Source organism: Amphibalanus amphitrite, unplaced genomic scaffold, assembly GCF_019059575.1.
Source record: "Amphibalanus amphitrite isolate SeventyFive unplaced genomic scaffold, NRLGWU_Aamphi_draft 000096F_arrow, whole genome shotgun sequence".
Classification (NCBI taxonomy): Eukaryota; Metazoa; Arthropoda; class Thecostraca; order Balanomorpha; family Balanidae; genus Amphibalanus; species Amphibalanus amphitrite.
Genome location: NW_024881591.1, coordinates 859,922 through 878,071, shown reverse-complemented (window position 1 = coordinate 878,071; position 18,150 = coordinate 859,922). Strand labels below are relative to the sequence as shown.

The 18,150-nt window shown below is 57.9% G+C and overlaps 1 protein-coding gene across 1 annotated transcript in view; it reads left to right on the top strand.

Moving 5' to 3' along the window:
• LOC122380359 overlaps window positions 1-18,150 on the top strand; it is a 29,351-nt gene that overhangs the window by 7,428 nt on the left and 3,773 nt on the right. The window contains exons 3-8 of the mRNA XM_043363446.1: window positions 2,594-2,920; window positions 3,238-3,361; window positions 3,651-3,814; window positions 4,043-4,187; window positions 4,649-8,533; window positions 8,777-10,508. Of these exons, the coding sequence (XP_043219381.1) occupies window positions 2,594-2,920; window positions 3,238-3,361; window positions 3,651-3,814; window positions 4,043-4,187; window positions 4,649-8,533; window positions 8,777-10,508 (6,377 nt within the window). The remainder of the gene's footprint in view (window positions 1-2,593; window positions 2,921-3,237; window positions 3,362-3,650; window positions 3,815-4,042; window positions 4,188-4,648; window positions 8,534-8,776; window positions 10,509-18,150) is intronic.

Here is an 18,150-nt window from a genome sequence, read left to right as displayed (position 1 = left end):
TGAAATAGCGACGTCCTCGCGGCTTCAATCACACTCTCCGAAAAATCAATTTCAGGACACTGCTCTCGGGCTTCTAGCAGCCTGATGCAATATTGCACTCTCGTCGCTTAGGCCCGTTCTGCCGGGCGGCCGTTCAGGGAAATTATTCCGTTCGAGCCGTCCCACCTGTCGGGGCTCCCACCGCGGCTGGGCGGCCTCGGGCGCCGTCTCAGGGTGTTCAGGCACTCGGCTACACGCGACCGCTCCCGGCGGCGGCTCGGTGGCTGTCTGGGGCTGTGTCCCCACCTGTGCCGAGGACAGGCCGGGGATGGTCTCCCAGCGGCTCGCTCGGCTGTCTCGGTCTCTGCCCCACCTGTGCCGAGGACAGACCGGGGACGGGTCTGTTCGTGTCCCGGCGGGCGGCCGTACGCCGCTATTGGCGACCAGCCGGGCATGGCGCTGTCCAATCGAGCACGGCGAACAGCGCCGACGATAGTCCCGCGGCGCCGCTGTCCGCCGACTGTCTCTGTCAGTCTCGTCTCTGTTTGTCTCATACCGAGGAAACCGAACCGAATCGGGCCTTGGCAGCTAAACGTTCCAAACGTTACTAGACGTTTCAAGTATGAAGTGTGACGTGCAGCAAGGTCTGTCTCTCGTCGACTTGGTTTTCGTCAGGTGTGTTGTGTGTGTAGCAGCGCAGCCTATGTGTATTAGTTGTTATTTATCGTCAGGTGTATCACCGTGTGGAGCGGTTGTTTCGCATCGTTTCTCAGCATTCCGTCAACGGATGGATGCCTGTGCTCATCAAGAGCGACAGGGGCAATCCATTCTCAAGCGGACGCCGAATAACCGCTCTCATTAGAAGGAGCTGCTGGGGCGTACCACCCATCATACCACTGCGATGGATGTGAAAACATCGCAGTTCTGTTCGCGGCCTGTCTCGTTGCTGTGTTCTCAGTTTGCCCCGTTTAGCAGAAGCCCGGCCTGGTGACGGTTGTGAGACGGCGCTGCGACGCTATTTGTGTGTGCGTTTGATGCTCAGAGCCGGTATCGATTGGCTGCAGGCAGGTGTTCAAAGTGCGGTCCGCGCTCTGAGTGCTACACTCGCGGCACCGGGAGGCCGCTGACGGCCTTAGGTGCGATGAAAATCGGTGGAAATTGTGGCTCAGTATTTGACTTACAGGGAGTTGAATATTCCAACCACTCCAGTCCGGTATGTGGTGCTATTAAAAGACGTCGACAATCACAACGCATCGAACAGAACTCGACAAAATGCCGGCCTGTGATTGTAATCGGTAATATTGAAGAGTGTTCAATCAGTAGGTAGGTCAATATTTTCGCTGGTAGCATTGAAATCGCAACGATGTCACTTGCATGGTTACAGCACTCTTTCATACGCTGGCATCGGCTCACTGTGGGCTGTTTTGGTCTGATATGTACTGCTATATGACAAGTCGCCTGTTTCACCAGCGAGCTTCTTCGAATATGACATACGTACGTTCTACGCAGTGCTGCAAAAGTGATGGTCATATGCCTCGCTCATCAGTTGCCATATCACGTATTCCACACGGGTTTGGACTTTGGAGCTCGGGGTCAGAGAAGACTTTTAATATTATATTCACCACGTCGTCGATTCACGATTGTTTGTGATACAAACCGTGGGAGTGTATCATTTCGCCGTGTGGTGCATTTCCTGGCGGCTCCAGCGTTTTCCTCCTCACCCGAGGGCGACTGCTCTACTGCGTGAGAACCACCCGAGCGCAAAACTCACGAACACCGCATGCCGACGGACCGGTCTTTCTCGTTTTACCGCCATGAGCCCATGGCGCCCGGACCGTGCTATAGATGACTCAGCTGGGAATGTGTAAAACGTACGAGTGGTGTGATCGACGGCCATCATAGCCTTGTAATTCCCTTGCAGTCGAGCTGTTTCGTCACGTTCGGGTGTTGGTAGATCCGTTTCGGTGGAATGTTTTTGATTTTTTACCGATCAGTTCATGTTTCGGTGGTGCTCCAGTGAACACAAAGCGCAGAAGCCGTGTGTCATATCACTCACCTCACTAGGCTACGTTGGGAGTGGTTTCGTCATAAGTCTGTGGTGAATTAGTTACGAAATTGGTGCATATCAGAAAGATGGTGTCTGCTTCCCGAGTACCACAGAATATCGCAGCCGTTTCGTGAGCTGCGAGTTAGTTGTTTTCCGTGTCGAGTAAAAATCTGTTTGGGTGACAAAAGTGCACGATTGAATCTCCATGCCAGGCTAGTGCGGCATATTACCTCCAATAGCACTACACAACACACATGTGACCGGTAAATATGTATGGTATCCGGGATTGTTCTCAGTAAGCTCTCCCACTAATACAAGGTCGTTCTCGTCCAGCTCAGTGTAAGCTCCATCTCCTTAGCTGAGTTCTGACTCGCCATCATCCGAACTGGAGCTGTATGAACAGCCCTGGACCCGTCTGTTCCATGTCCTCATCACTGATCTGTGTCCCAACTCGGCCTCGTCCGCCGCTTGCTGCTCCAGCTACACCTGATTTTTACCCAGCCCCAAACCCGTCTCTCCCAGTTCTGTTCTACGTCCTAACTCGCTCTCGTCCGCCCTCCGTTGCAGACGGACTCTGGAGCTGCTGCTGCGCGGTGACTGGCCGCGCCTCTCGCCCGTGGTGAAGACCCACCTGACGGTGACGGTGCAGCGGTGTGGCGCGCTGGTGCGCGGCCGGGCCACCGCCGCTCTCTGCCACCGGCTGGTGGCCCTGGTGCGCGACCCGTGGGGCGAGCTGACGCTGCGCTGCCTGCTGGAGCGCCGGCCGGTGGACGAGTCGGCGCTGCTGGAGTTCTGCTGCCGCGAGGCGGCGCCGCTGCTGACACTGCGCCTGCAGACGCTCTGCGAGTCGCGCTGCGAGGACCTGGCGCTGGCCGTCGTCCAGCAGTGCGTCAGGTGAGAGACACCGCGGGGCGGCCGCTGGTGACTTCGGGGAGATGCGAGGTGGGAAAATTGTTGGTGGGTGAAGAGGGTACTATTATGTAGTTTGTGTAGGAGACTGGAAACTATGGGAATAATTGTAACGATTTCTGTTGTGTGATTGACGAGCGTTTCTCTGCAGGGCACCGAAACGCTGTTGTAATCGAGTTAACTTCTTTTTGGCGATAGTGGCTCACCTGTCTCGCTTTCGAACAGGCAGGATAAACCTCTCGCGTAGTCACCCCTAACAATATTGACCCGACTTTGACCCTCTGTCTATATGTCCGTCGTAGGTGTCAGCAGCTGGCCGACCCGGCCTTCAGGGACCAGTGCTCAGCGGCGCAGCGGCACCACTTCTTTGATCTCTGTGTGGCGCTCCTGTTCAAGTACAAACAAAAGGATGATATCATCGCGATGGTGAGTCGTCGGCTCAGTGCTCACCATAGTTGACCATAGTCGGGATTTGAGGCTACCGTTAACGCTACATATTCTGAGCTAGTTAATCTTTTTCGTTACGTTAATTTGAATCACCATCCTGCAACTGTATTTGCTTTTGTTAATCATAAATATTATTATCATACCGTAAAATTTGCCTTGTGCGACCTGTTTCTGCCCATGTTTTGACTCTGGCGACACTGACACCTGCGCCTTGTTTTCAACGCTAACCACATGTGCACGTGTGTGCCGTTTTTCCTCTCGTTTGCAGCTGCCGGCGACGGTGGACGGCTCGGGCGTGGCGCTGGTACGCCGGTTCGCGGCGCGGCGCGACTCGCGGGACCGCGTCTGGCGCGTCAGCCGGAAGGTGGCGCTGTTCGTCAGTCAGGTGCTGCTGGCCCAGTCGCTGACACAGCCGGCCCCCGGCCACGTCAGGTCAGTCCGACGGACCGGCACCTGTGGACGCTAGTCTACACTGCGTGTCTGCCTTTGTAATGTTGATTCATGCGCAGTAACTGAATGCATACTTAGTGACTCACATATGTGAATTTTTTCCTGAACTTCACTTGTTGATGTATATTTCCTGGCGCCTGATACCCTCTAATGTGATCTCTGCCGCCCCCTACCTGACCTAACCTCCTGTCTACTGCCGCGTGTGAACAGGGAACTGGCGGTGGAGTGGGCGCAGCTGCTGCGACTGGAGACCGCCCTCGAGCCGGCAGACATCGAGGAGGCCGTCCACAAGCTCAGCGGCCGCTCCGAGTCGGCGGCGCACGTCAGCGCCCTGGAGAGCGCCGTCACCCACGTGGTAAGCTCAGCGACGGGGAGGGACACCCGCGTGACAGGCTGGACAACCGCATGTCCAGTTATGGCGGGAAACCCATGTGATCAGCTTAGTGGCGGGAAGGGACACCCACATGGTCAGTTCAGTGGCTGGAGCACCCACGCTGTTAATTTTCGTCGTGGGTCGTGCGTTGGCCGAAAGGCCACCGGCTGGTGCCGCATTAACAAAGGGTCACCGGTTTTCCAAGTAGCCGCTGTTTAGTTAGTTTCCTTGAGGCGATTTAAGTAAGAGGTAATTGATTCCGGACTTAATTTGCCTTCAAGATGTTGCATTTTACTTGCATTTGGTTCTGTTTATGTAGCAGTGCGACTGCCACCGGCTGAACCTTAGATCACGTTTCACCGCTGGTCACTACAGTCCGGACTCTGTAGCCTGGTTTGTCGCAGTTGACCTAGCTTTCTCTAACTTAGTTCTCCTCCCGGCAGTTCGGCGCCCAGATGCGACCGCTGGCCATCGAGCTCTGTGTTCGCGCGCTCATACTCGAAACCAACCGGATGGAGCACCTCAAACTGCTGCACGACGCGGGCGACGCGGCCGCACCGACGGCGGCCCCCACCGACGACCAGACGGCCTGCCGACGCGGCCTGGCCGCCGGCTTCCAGCGGCTGGCTGAGCTGACCGCCGACAACCCGCACGTCAGCCGAGAGTGCGTGCTGACCGCGTTCTCGCTGGAGCCGAGTGCTGCCACGCTGAGGCTGTTGGTGCGTCTGGCGCAGACGGCGGGCTCGGGGGCGGTCGCGGAGTCGGCGGACGCTGGGAATGGGGCAGAGATGGCGGATTCCGCGCCACCGGCGGAGTCGGGTGTGGAGAGGAAGGTCTCTGAGGAGACGATCGGACAGGACGGGCCGACTGCCGCGCCCAGTGATGGTGACAGTGTACAAAAGGACGAGCCGGCGCCGCGGGCCGACAGCATAGTGGACGAACTCGCCACCCGCTTTGCTGCGCTGGACAATGAGCGGGTCGAGTCGGGGCCGGCGAGAAGCGAGAGCTCAGCCGCTCCGGAACGGGGTGGGGACGCGGGGGCAATGGAACAGTGCGCAGACTCAGTGAGCGCGGAGGATGGAACAGTGAGTGAGGGAAACAGTGCAGCAGATAAACCCGAGGACAGTGCGGTAGTAAAATCTGAGGACAGTGCAGCAGTGAAAGCCGAGGGCGGTGACGATCCAGCGCCGGCGGGCGGTGACGGCCGGCGCCGCTGCTGCTCAGCGACGGCCGAGGACGGCCGCGCAGAGGGCGGCGGGTCGCCGTGCGAGGCGTGCGCGGCGGCCGGCTCGGGGCGGCACCGTTCTCTCTCCGAGTCGGACCCGACGTTCGTGGCCTGCGCCGACGGTCTGATGGACCAGCTGCGCTCGGCCGCCGCGCCGCCGTCCCGGTCACCGTCTCCGGACAGCGACCGGCGGCTGATGGAGGCGCTGCTGAAGGCCCAGCACGCCTCCGACGAGAGCTACGACGTGCTGCGCGGCTGCGGCGCGGCGCTGGACGCGCTCGGCGTGTCGGAGCAGCTGGCCGCCGACCTGCTGGTTGTGCTCAGCTCCAACCGCTGGAAGATGCTGTCCTGGAGCCGCGACTGGTCCGAGCTGTACCCTGTGTGCCGCGCCTACCTGCGAGACCCCGACGGCCTGGTCAACACCACCAAGGAGCTCAAATTTCTGGAGATCGACTACAGTCAGTTCATGGGCAAACGGGACGAGGAGCCAGATGAGTTTGACGGCATTGAGAAGGGCTACGAACGCTACCTGCACGGCTCAGACCGCGAGACGGATACCGAGCACAAGTCTTCCTCCGGCGCGACTGCTAAGACAAAAAAGAAGCATTCCAATAAGGCGAAGAGTGAACCTTCGACACAGGAGCGGAAGGGTGATTTGTCCGCATCGGACGAGAATAGCATATCGGAACCTCTTGCTAAGGATGACTCGCTTGAACCGAATGTGAAGAAGCTCTCCAAAAAGAAGCCGGGCAGAAAACCCGGTCCAAAGAGAGAGGAACCCACACTGCCAAAGTTTGTGAAGACTACAAAGACTGCCACTCAGAAAGTAAAGAAGTGCCGGCCGCTGGCGATGGAGGGTAAGCGGGTTACGATTCAGCGCGAGCCCGGGAAGCGGGGCCGCGGCCGGCCGCGGAAGACGCCACCGACCGTGTGTCCGGCGCCGGCCGCCTGGAACGAGAAGCTGGCCATGCTGCGACGGTACATGGAGGAGCGTCAGCTGCAGCAGCTGAGCCAGCAGGGGACGCCCCCGCAGACACCGCCGCCGCCGCCGCCGGCAGCGCGCCGCCCCGACGGCTCGCCGTCCGACGCCACCAAACTGCTGCGCCAGTTCCGGCCCGACAAGCAGCTGTCGCCGGCGCGCTCCCCGGAGCGGCGTCCGGCCGCGCTCGGCACCGCCACCAACTTCTACCCGCGCGTCCAGCTGCAGGCCAAGCTGAGCTGGCAGCCGGAGCCGGCGCGGCCGCCGTCCGATCCGCCGCCGCCGCCGCCGGCCGACCGGCAGACGGACGACAACCCAGACAGTCTGCTGAAGGCCTCCATCAGACGCCGGCTGAAACGGAGCATAGTGGCGCAGATGCGACATAGGCTCTCAGAGACACTGCGGGACAGGATGAGTTCGAGCTCGTCCGAGTCCTCGCGGCCCCCTTCGGTATGCGCTGACGAGAACCGGCGCAATTCAGCCAACGTGGCGGCCGCGCCCGCACAACTAAAGAACGTGCGCATCCGCAAAAAGTTGCTGAAGAAGCACTCGTCACTGCGTAGCGTTCGCATCAACCGGCCGAAGCCGAGTCTGTGGAACACGCCGCTGCTGATCGAGCCTGGGGAGAAGCAGGAGGAGCCCGAGTTTGACTTCAGCCTGGTGTCCAAGCTGCCGGACGTGGTGCCGCCCCAGGAGACGCTGGTCTACCCGGTACACTCGACTCCCTCCTCCACCAGCGGAACTCCGCAGACCCCCTCCCAGCAGCCGCAGCCGCCGCGCCGGCCCAGGAACAGCCGGAATAACTCGGGCGGCGGCGGGGGCAGCGGGAGTGGCGCCGTGTCCGCGCGGAACCGGGCGCCCTCCGGCGGCAGTCGCTCCAAGAAGGCGCGCACGGACGCGGCGGCCGAGCAGCTGTCCTCGTCGGGCGGCGGCGGCGGCGGTGACCTGTCGCAGCCGGGTCCGAGCGGCAGCGGCGGCGGCTCGTCGGAGGCGCCGGCGCCGCCGTCGGGCGGCCGGCCGGCGGCGCGCACCATCTCCTTCCAGGAGGTGCTGCGGAAGGTGGAGGAGGCGGGCGAGCGGAGCTCCGGACAGTCGGCCGGCCTCAGTCGGCTGCTGCAGACGCCTCTGGACGGCGCCAGCGGAGAGCAGGAGACCATCACCCTGTACCGCTCGCAGGACACCTCCGTATCGCAGACTTTCATCCCCTCCAGCAGCCTGACGCCTACTCTGGTCGCCACCAGTTCGGGCGGCAGCGGCGGGCAGACGCGCGCCACGCCGGCGCGCGCGCCGACTGTGGTGCGCCACCCGCAGGTGCCCGAGGTCAAACAGGTGGTGATTCCCCCGGCGCTGCAGCAGCAGGCCGCCCGGCTCCAGCAGCAGCAGCAGGCGGCCGCCGCCAGTCAGCAGGCCAGCCAGCTGTCGAGGCTGCTGAACCAGCGGCTGGAGTCTCCGCCTCCGGTGTCGTCCGCTCAGGACGCGTTCTCGCTGCTACTGGCCAGCTCTCGGCCGCAGCAGCCGCCGGCCGTCAGCTCGTCACAGCTCTCAGAGATCCTGTCCCGGCCGCTGGACACGTCTGTGCCGCGTCAGGTGAAGACTCGGGAGCTGGCGAGCCTGCTGACGTCCCCATCTACCTCGGCAGCGGGCTCCAGCGCCCAGCAGCAGCAGCAGCAGCAGCAGCCGGCGTCTGAGACGGCCACCAGCAGTACAGTGAAGACTGAGACCACTCCCACCGACGAGGGCCTGGTGGGGCGGATCGCCGACTACCTGATGCGGCCGTCACCTCAGCCCCCGGAGCCGCCGGCCACCCCGACTCCTACAACCCCCACTCCGGCTCCGACTGCGGCCCAGGCGGCGGCACCGGCCGCGTCCGCGCCCTCCGCGCCGGCGGCCACTGTGGTGTCGGCGACCAGCGCTCTGCCGGGCATCTCCAGCCTACTGAAGGTGTCCGGATCGCCGGTGTCCGGGGCGCCGCAGCGCGCCGTGGCTGCCACCGCGGCGGCTGGCTCGGCCGGGCCGCCGGCCATGCAGACCGGGCAGGTTCTGGTGCTGAACAATCAACAGAAACTGCCGCAGAGCATCCTACTGCACGGCCAGCAGTACACGCTGGTCAAAAAGGATTCTCAGGTGAGCGAAGCACACAAATGGGGAGCTGAGAGTTTCGCGGAGTCCGTGACAAAAAAAAAAACTAGATCGGTTATGCTATGGTTTACCCAAGGGTAGAGCATGTGAGACTGCGTTTGCGTTTGCCTTCTTGTCGGTGTGATGTATGTTTGTTGATGACTGATGTTCTTCATCGTAGGTACCTAATCAGCTGCGTCCCTTGTTTTGATGTATTTGTTCACTGGCCGAGCTCGTTCTCCATCACAGGTTATCTACGTGCCGACGGCCCGACTGATCCAGGCGCAGCAGCAGCAGTCCGCCGCCAAGCAGCGTCAGCGACAGCAGCAAGAGCAGCAGAGACAACAGCAGCAGCAGGAGCAGCAGGCGGCGGCGGCGGCGGCCGCTGCGCCCCCTCAGCAGCCCTCGCGGTCGGTGGTGGCCCAGCCGTCCGGCCGGAACACCATCCAGTACATGCCGTCAGCGGCGGCGGTGGCGGCGGCGCCGGCCGGCGCCTCCAGCCCGTCCGTCTCCTCCACCACGCTGGAGCAGTTGCGCGAGTTCGAGAGCGTCCTGGAGGCGGTGTCGACCCGCGCGGAGGCCACCGGCTCCGGCCACGAGGCCGCCCTGGAGCTGGAGACGCTCGTCGCCTCGGACCTGCTGGGCATCACACCCGAGTCGTCGCCGGCGCCGGCCTCCTCGTCTGGCGGCTCTCAGTTCGTGTACCCGCCGGCGGTGCCCGAGCCCGGGCCGCCCGACGACGAGAGCAGCCGCGGCAGCAGCAGCTCCAGCTACCTGGTGGGCCAGCCGGCGGCCGCCGCCGCCCCCCTGGTGACGCCCTCCTACACCCCGGACGCGTCGCCGTCACTGCCGTCCGTGGCGTCTACCTCCTCAGGAGTCAGCGGGTCGCCACTGGTCAGTAAACCCAAGCCAAAGCCGCTGCCGCAGAAGCTGAAGACGGCCGTGACGGCGCAGAAGCCCAAGCCGCTGGTGACTCCGACCCTGGTGAAGCCGTCGCCGGTGAAACAGGAGTTAGAGGATGACCAGACGCGCCAGCGGATCGCGGCTATTCTGCAGCAGTACCAACAGGATCTGGCCTGTAATCCAACCCCCACCCCGGCTCCGCGTAATCGCAAAAACCCACCCGTGTACACGTCACGGGGCGGAGGCGAGGGAACCAGCAAGAGCAAGAAGAAGTCACCCAACAAGAAGGTGGAGACGGTGGTGGGCAGCAGCTCATCCTCGCTTACCGTCGAGGACGACCCGCCGGCGAAGGCTTCCACCAGCCCGAAACCGAGTAGTTCCCAGACGGCTGACGAGTTCGCTGACCAGAACAGTACCGAGACGGGTTTGCTGGCAGATGTGAGCGCCAGCGCGGCGGCGTCAGCGGCGGCGGCCGTCACCGAGTCTCCGGTGGCCGCTCCGCCGACTCCGCAGCCGGCGGCGTCCCCGCTGGTCTCCCTGCCGCAGAACTACCGTACCGTGCGCGTGGTGCGTCTGGTGACATCCGCCGGCCACCCGCACCTCCTACAGACGCTGTCGGCCCGGCCCGGCCAGCAGCCGCTCATCGGGCAGCCGCCGGCCGCGCTGCTGCCGCCCTTCCACACGCTGTCAGCGGCCGAGACGGCCACGGGCGCGGCGGCGGCTGGCCTGACCGGCTGGCAGACCATCTCGGCGCCGCACACGGCCGTGGTGACGGCGGCGGTGGCGGCGGCGGCAGCGCAGAGCCAGCAGACGGCCGCCGTCAAACAGGAGACCCAGGAGTCGGCGGGCACCCCGCAGCAGCAGCAGCAGCCGGTGCAGCAGGTGCAGCTGCAGATCCAGCAGCCGCTGGCCGTCCAGCCGTCCCCGCAGCAGGAGCAGCAGCTGTCCCAGCCCACCCACCAGGAGGAGGAGGAGAAGGAGCGTAAACTGACAGAGGACGAACAGCAGATGCTGGTCAACGTCAATGTCAAACTCTCCGACCGCGAGGAGGCGTCAGAATCCCAACAGAGCGAAAACAGTAAGTGCTATCGCTGGCTGCTTGACTGATCGTAGGGCAAATTGCTAGCTCATAAGCTCAAATTGTCTTCCTGTTTCCTTTGAGTTATAGTCGCAGGACGAGACTGTTGATACAACTTATTACGGAGCGAGCGAAGCGAGCGTAGTCTTTCCTTAGATTAACGGAAATTTCTGAGTATTAGCGGCCGGCCGGCCGGCCGTGGTCACGATTCTACGACGCTTATATCTCAGCAACCACTTGACCGATTTACACGCGGTAATTTTTGTAGGGTAGCTTCATTCCTTCTACCAAGTATTGGACTATTCCCGATGCATGTTGGTGACCCCTTATGCACGTGCCACGTGCAAAACGAAGAGGTGTCACTTTTGTAATTGTTGCAATATCTCGGTAACTACTTGGCCGATTGCGCTGAAAGTTGGCATGTAGGTAGGCACCCACTAGGCAATGCATATCCATGTGCCAGAATTGGGGTGCTGCTGCACGTGCGCACGTGCAGGGGTCGATTCCAGATCTCGAGAACGGCTGGACCGATGGCGCTCAAATTTGGCACATGGTTAGGGACCGGTTAGTAGGGTGCCGTGCAAAAGTGAGTTGGGACCCATTTTGCACGTGCGCACGTGCAGGGTGCCGCTTCCAGATCTCGAGAACGGCTGGGCCGATTGTGCTGAAATTTGGCACATCGCTAGAGGCCGGTTAGTAGGGTGCCGTGCACAAGTCAGCTGGAGGTACCCCGTCGAAATTTCGCACGTGCAAGGCTCACCCTCTCGCTCGCTCCGTTAGTCGCCCCAAAAGGCGTTATCTATATTATAAATCCTAAAAAGTCCGCCGCCGTCGGGGTAACTCCCAAAATGGCTTATTACGGCGCCGTCGATTGACGCAGGAGGGTGAAATTTTTGCCACTCGTGGGTCGCGTCATTCAACAGGTCGTATTAAATTTTGGGCACGATGCGGCCGGGGGTGCGCCCGTGGCGCGTGCTCACGTGGTGTGCCATAGGGTTTACACTAGAATCGGCAACAGGCTATTGCTCGGGAACGCTAAGGGCTACGGGGGTGAAATTTTCGCTGTAAGTCGGACGCGTGCACTCAATTGTCGTATTAAATTTTCGAGGGTGTGGGTTCAGCGGTGTGCACGTGGTGGGGCCGCGACCGGCACCGAGCAGAAGGCACGTGCTTTAGGCTTTAGGCTCAGTTGTTCGCTTGCAAAACTGAGTGAAAGCCGAAAGGCATCAGAGCCGGGAGGTCATTGACCTTTGACAACGAAGGCCGACACAAGGCACCGCTCGCCAAGGGGATTCGCCAGTAAATACAATAAATTTGTTCTCGCAATATCTCAGCCGTTTCTGGGCCGATTTAGCTGAAACTTGGATTGTCAGTGGCAGTGTAGGGTAGGGTAGGGTAGGGTAGGGTAGGGTAGGGTAGTGTAGGGGTAGGGGTAGGGTAGGGTAGGGGTAGGGTAGGGAAGGGTAGGGTAGGGTAGGGTAGGGTAGGGGATTGTAGGGTAGGGTAGGGCAGAGTAGGGTAGGGTAGGGTAGTGTAGGGGTAGGGTAGGGTAGGGTATAGGGTAGTGTAAGGTTAGGGTAGGGTAGGGTAGGGTAGGGGATTGTAGGGTAGGGTAGGGTAGGGTAGGATAGGGTAGGGTAGGGGATTGTAGGGTAGCGTAGGGTAGGGTAGAGTAGGGTAGGGTAGGGGTAGGGTAGTGTAGGGGTAGGGTAGTGTAGGGGTAGGTAGGGTAGTGTAGGGGTAGGGTAGGGTAGGGGATTGTAGGGTATTATAGGGTAGGGTAGGGGATTGTAGGGTAGGGTAGGGTAGGGTAGTGTAGGGTAGGGTAGGGTAGGGTAGTGTAGGGGTAGGGTAGGGTAGGGTAGGGTAGTGTAGGTTAGGGTAGGGTAGGGTAGGGTAGTGTAGGGGTAGGGTAGGGTATGGTAGGGTAGGGTAGGGTAGGGGTAGGGTAGGGTAGGGTAGGGTAGGGTAGGGTGGAGTAGGGGTAGGGTTAAGTTAAAAAAGGGCCTAACATACAAAACACTTGAACACCCCGCACCTATCACCAACCCAGTGGCGTATCCAAGGGGGGACCCTGGGGGTCCTAGGATCCCCCCTGGAGCAAAAAAAAATATTTTTTTTACTCGAAAAAAAATTGAAAACACTTTGAGGGCCCTTTTCACCACATACATTTTTTTTACATAATGAAAAGTATCAATTACATTTTTAGGGACCCTTTTAGGACTATCAGAGGACCCCTTTAGGCCAACGAGGGACCTTGTAGAGTAAATTAAGGGCCCTTTACAACGATCAGGACCTTCTCAGACACACAGAGGGCCCTCTCAGGCTTTCAGAGGGCCCTCTCAGGCACTCAGATGGCCCTCTCAGGCACTCAGAGGGCCCTCTCAAGCACTCAGAGGGCCCTCTCAGGCCCGAGGGCCCTCTCAGACATCTCGAAGAGGTCGAAAAGAGCCCTGTGAGCTCACAGAGGGCCCTCTGAGATAAAAAAGGGCCCTCGGAGGCAACAGAGGGCCCTACAATGCAACAATAGAGCCCACTGTGGTCACCAAAGGGCCCTCTGAGGCGAATAGGGGGTCCTTTTAGGCAAACAGAGGGCCCTTTGAGGCAAAGGGCCCTCTGAAGGGGCGAATAAAGGAACCCTCTGAAACGAACGGGGGCCAGAGCCCAGAGGGCCCCCTCAGGCACTCAGAGGGCCCTCTCAAGCACTCAGAGGGCCCTCTCAGACATCTCGAATAGGTCGAAAAGAGCCCGCTGAGGTCAAAGAGGGTCCTCTGAGATAAAAAGGGCCCTCGGAGGCAACAGAGGGTCCTCCAATGCAACAATAGAGCCCCCTGTGGTCACCAAAGGGCCCTCTGAGGCGAATAGGGGGTCCTTTTAGGCAAACAGAGGGCCCTTTGAGGCAAACAGAGGGCCCTCTGAAGGGGCGAATAAAGGGACCCTCTGAGACGAACGGGGGACAGAGCCCAGAGGGCCCTCTCAGGCACTCAGAGGGCCCTCTCAGGCACTCAGAGGGCCCTCTCAGGCACTCAGAGGGCCCTCTCAGGCACTCAGAGGGCCCTCTCAGGCACTCAGAGGGCCCTCTCAGGCACTCAGAGGGCCCTCGCAGACCCCGATGGCCCTCTCAGACATCTCGAATAGGTCGAAAAGAGCCCTCTGAGGTCAAAGAGGGCCCTCTGAGATAAAAAAGGCCCTCGGAGGCCACAGAGGGCCCTCCGATGCAACAATAGGGCCCCCTGAGGTCACCAGAGGGCCCTCTGAGGCGAACAGAGGGTCCCCTGAGGCGAATAGGGGGTTCTTTTAGGAAAACAGAGGGCCCTTTGAGGCAAACAGAGGTCAGTGGGCCCCCTCAGACACCTCAAAGATGTCAAAAAAGCCCTCTGAGGTCAAAAAGGGCACTCTGAGATAAAAACGGCCCCCTCAGGCACCTCGAACATGTCAAAAAAGCCCTCTGAGGTCAAAGAGGGCCCTCTGAGATCAAAAAGGGCCCTCGGTGGCCACAGAGGGCTCTTTCATGCAACAATAGAGCCCCTGAGGTCACCAGAGGGCCCTCTGAGGCGAACAGAGGGCCCTCTCAGCCACCTCAAAGAGGGCCCTCTGAGATCGAAGAGGGTTCTCGGAGGCCACAGAGGGACCTCTGATGCAAAAATAGGGTCCGCTGAGGTCACCACAGGGCCCTCGGAGTCGAACAGAGGGCCCTCTGAGGCGAATAGAGGGCCCTTTTAGGCAAACAAAGGCCAGAGGGCCCCCTCAGACAGCTCGAAAGGGTCAAAAAAGCCCCCTGAGATCAAAGAGGGCCCTCTGAGATCAAAAAGGGCCCTCGGAAGCCACAGAGAGCCCTCTAATGCAAAAACAGGACCCTTTGAGGCCACTGGAGGGCCTGCTGAGGTGATTTCAGGCCACCACATGAGCCCTACGAGGTCATCAGGCCATCTCAGATCAAAGAGGGCCCTCTCAGCCATCTCAAAGAGGGCTCTCCGAGGACTCACAGAGGTGTAATGATGCAAATATAGGGCCCTCTGAGGGCATTGGAGGGCCCTCAGAAGTGAAATGAAGGCTATTTCAGACCACCTTGGTCCTTGAGCCGTATGACAGGCCCTCTGAGGACAAAGAGTGCCCTCGGAGGCCACTGAATGGCCCTCTTAGGCTGACTCAGGGCCTTTAAGGAGAATAGAAGGCCCCTTGGGAATATTGGAGGACCCTTTCAGGCTAACGGAGACCTTATGACGCCAGCAAAGGTCCATCTGAGGTCGATTGAGGCCTGAGGGTCCTTTAAGACCACCAGAAGGGCCCTCTGAGGGCAGGCTATGAAATAAGCATGCTTATTTTGTTTAAAGCTCAATGTTATAGCACAAAGCGATCTGCTAAGCCTTTAATGGGCTATCAGGAGCCCATTAAAGGCATAGCAAGGCTATTTTGAATACCACATGTTTTACTGCCTTGTACTGTCAAACCGAACTAGGTCAATAATTTTTCCTCTTAACCCGCGCCCCGTTGGGCTCTGCCGAGCAACGCGCCCTGTTGGGGGGTGGGGGCATTTTGGCCCCCACCCTAAGATCTCGAGAACCACGCAACCTAGCGACAAGCGGCAAACGGTGTTGGATAGCCCTATCAGGGAACTACCTTGTGACCCAATTTTTTTGACCTAGGTCAAACTGATGACGTCACAGGTCAGGTTAAAGGTCCAATTTTCATCGTTTACAGGCATTTCAAGAAATGCGTTGTAAAATCGAGTAAAATGCATTTCATTGAAAATCATCGATGGGGAAATGTTCTTCAAACACATATTTTACTATTTGAGGTCACTGATACCAGGTCAGGTCACAGAGGTCAGGTCACTGGGGGGTCACAATATGAAAGTGTCGTGTGATACATGTTTTACGGTCTATTTTACATGACAAATGCGATTATGTGGGTCAGGCAGCCTTTGGGGCCAGCTTAGGTCACGTTTTGGTCAAGGTCAGGTCAAGGTCAGGTCAAGGTCAGGTCAAATTAGGTCAAATTTCAAAGTAAATATTTTTGCATATATTGGGTATCGAATCGATGCAACTCGTCACGGGGAGTTCAATGGTGGTCTTTGTTTTGCCGTGCGTGGTCTAGAATCGCTAAAAATTGAGTTCAAAAATTCGACGTCATAATTTTTGAACAGTGTTTTCTCTATAACTTGGCCAAAAAACGAGATATCGATCTGAAATTTGGTATGTACATAGAAGAGCGCAGGGAATATCACATATATTCCGGCTTTTTTGAAATTCGGAAACATTTTGGATTTTTTTTTATTTTTTTTTCTAAAAAAATCAAATTTTTGATTTTTTTTGGTCAAAAACCCAAAATTTAGAAAATCCGAGAAAGCTGTTTTGTAGCGCCGCTTTTTGTCTACTAGACCATATAAAGAACTTTGAAATTGCTTGATAACTGTAGATTTGGTAAACGTTTCAAGATTGCATGTTTTTTGCTCATTTTTGCTCGAACATGACCTCAGTTTGACCTCAATAACTCCTGACCTAAGGTGACCTAAGACTTGAAATTTGGTGTGAAGGTGTCAACTTGATGCCCGGGAAGGTACTGAAAATTTTTCAGGAAAAACCACAGGGGGGGGGCAAAATGCCCCCCCCCCCCCCAACGGGGCGAGGGTTAAAAAAAGCAGCCGGAGTCGCCGCCTTTTTTTAATGCTCCGGCTCTGGCTCCGGCTCCGGGCTATATTCTTTCACGGCTCCGGCTCCGCGCAAAATATGCCGGCTCCGGCGGCTCTGCAGCTCCAGCTCCGCACCCCTGCTTCTAACTCGGCTTCTGAGCCACGACACGCCAAAGGCAGCGTTTGAAGGGACGCAAACAATAATGACGAAATTACTCTGGTCACTTTTTAGATCAGGTCAAAGGTCAGTTCACATAGGTCATCCAAGGTCAAATTTCGCCAATTTTCAGATCCAATTTCGACAATTTTAAACAAACCATCGCATGACTCGGAAATGAGGAGCTACAGTGCCGGGGAAAAGCGTAGTTAATAGCTCTTTCAACACCCGTTTCGCCGTTTCCATCCTCATGACATTCAAATCCTTCTCCTCCATGCCGCAACCCCTGATCCGGGCTGGACCTGGACGGGCAACTTTATTCCATGCGGGCGGCTCCCATTGGAGCGCACTGCAGCTCCTAATCAAGCACGCTCGTAACCGGGTGCAGTGAGCACTTGGGGGGCTAGTCGGCCTGTCCTGTTGGACAGGCTCAGCCCCGGTGGGCGGTGACTCACCAAGGTGCCCGCCCAGACCAATGTCTCCCTCAATTCCTTTCCTATCATCCTTCCGGCCCTGAGCTCTGTTCGCACCCCGTTTATTTATCAGCACGCTGTGAGCATGCTGCTACTTCTTGGCTCCTCATTGGTCGAATTCAAGTGGTCTATTCGTTAGACCAATGAGAGGCCAAGAAGCGCCAGCAATAACTTCCTTATATGGGGAAAATCGACAGCACGCTGATGGACACGTCAGACCGAAAGGGCCTGGGCCCAACCCAACAAAACAATCAAAGCTCTTTTAATGCTCTTTCTGTAAACTGTGCTCAGATTTGACCTAGGCCTGTTAATTCTACACATTTTAAGTCGGAACATTTTTATGTTTCTACAGCTCTGTAGGCCTGTGGCTTTTCCTGCGAAACCTTTTTTTTTGTCGAAAATGGCAGAACATGACGTCATTCTGACGTCATTTGCGGCCAACCTATCATAGCCTCTGGAAAAAAAATTGGTCACAATGTGTAAAATGGATGCCCAGAGAGCTCCTGAAAGTTTGGTGGCGATATTTGCAGTCATTTAGGGGATAGCTACGGAAGAGGACAGGGGCCGTTTTGCCTCCCCCCTCCCTACGGGGCGCGGGTTAACGCCCTTTCAACTCAGACTACAAGGGCCCTTTTGCCACTTAAGGGCCCTTTCAACCCAGTCAGGCAAGGGCCCTTTTGACTGCGGATCCCCCCTGAGAGAAATCCTAGATACGCCACTGCACCAACCTTTACAGTTTAATTAAAAACAGCTACCCAAATCTATCCAAATAATACATCTAAAAATACAAGTCAATCACCCAATCTAATGCACCCGTAACATAACATAAATCAAAACATACAGTTATCGCGTAAACCTGTACCTCTAGTACTGGTAATTTTTTGTTCGAAACGCCTAGACCTTGAAAGCCGGTTTGTCGTGTAATTTTCTTGACAGGAAAATAATTACGGAGCGAGCGAAGCGAGCGTAGTCTTTCCTTAGATTAACGGAAATTTCTGAGTATGAGCGGCCGGCCGGCCGGCCGGCCGGCCGTGCGGACGCTTTTGCGAGGCTTATATCTCAGCAACCACTTGACCGATTTACATGCGGTAATTTTTATAGGGTAGCTTCATTCCTTCTACCAAGTATTGGACTATTCCCAATGCATGCGGGTGACCCCTTATGCACGTGCCACGTGCAAAACGAAGAGGTGTCAGTTTTGTAATTGTTGCAATATCTCGGTAACTACTTGGCCGATTGCGCTGAAAGTTGGCATGTAGGTAGGCACCCACTAGGCACTGCATATCCATGTGCCAGAGTTGGGGTGTTGCTGCACGTGCAGGGGTCGTTTCCAGATCTCGAGAACGGCTGGACCGATGGCGCTCATATTTGGTACACGGT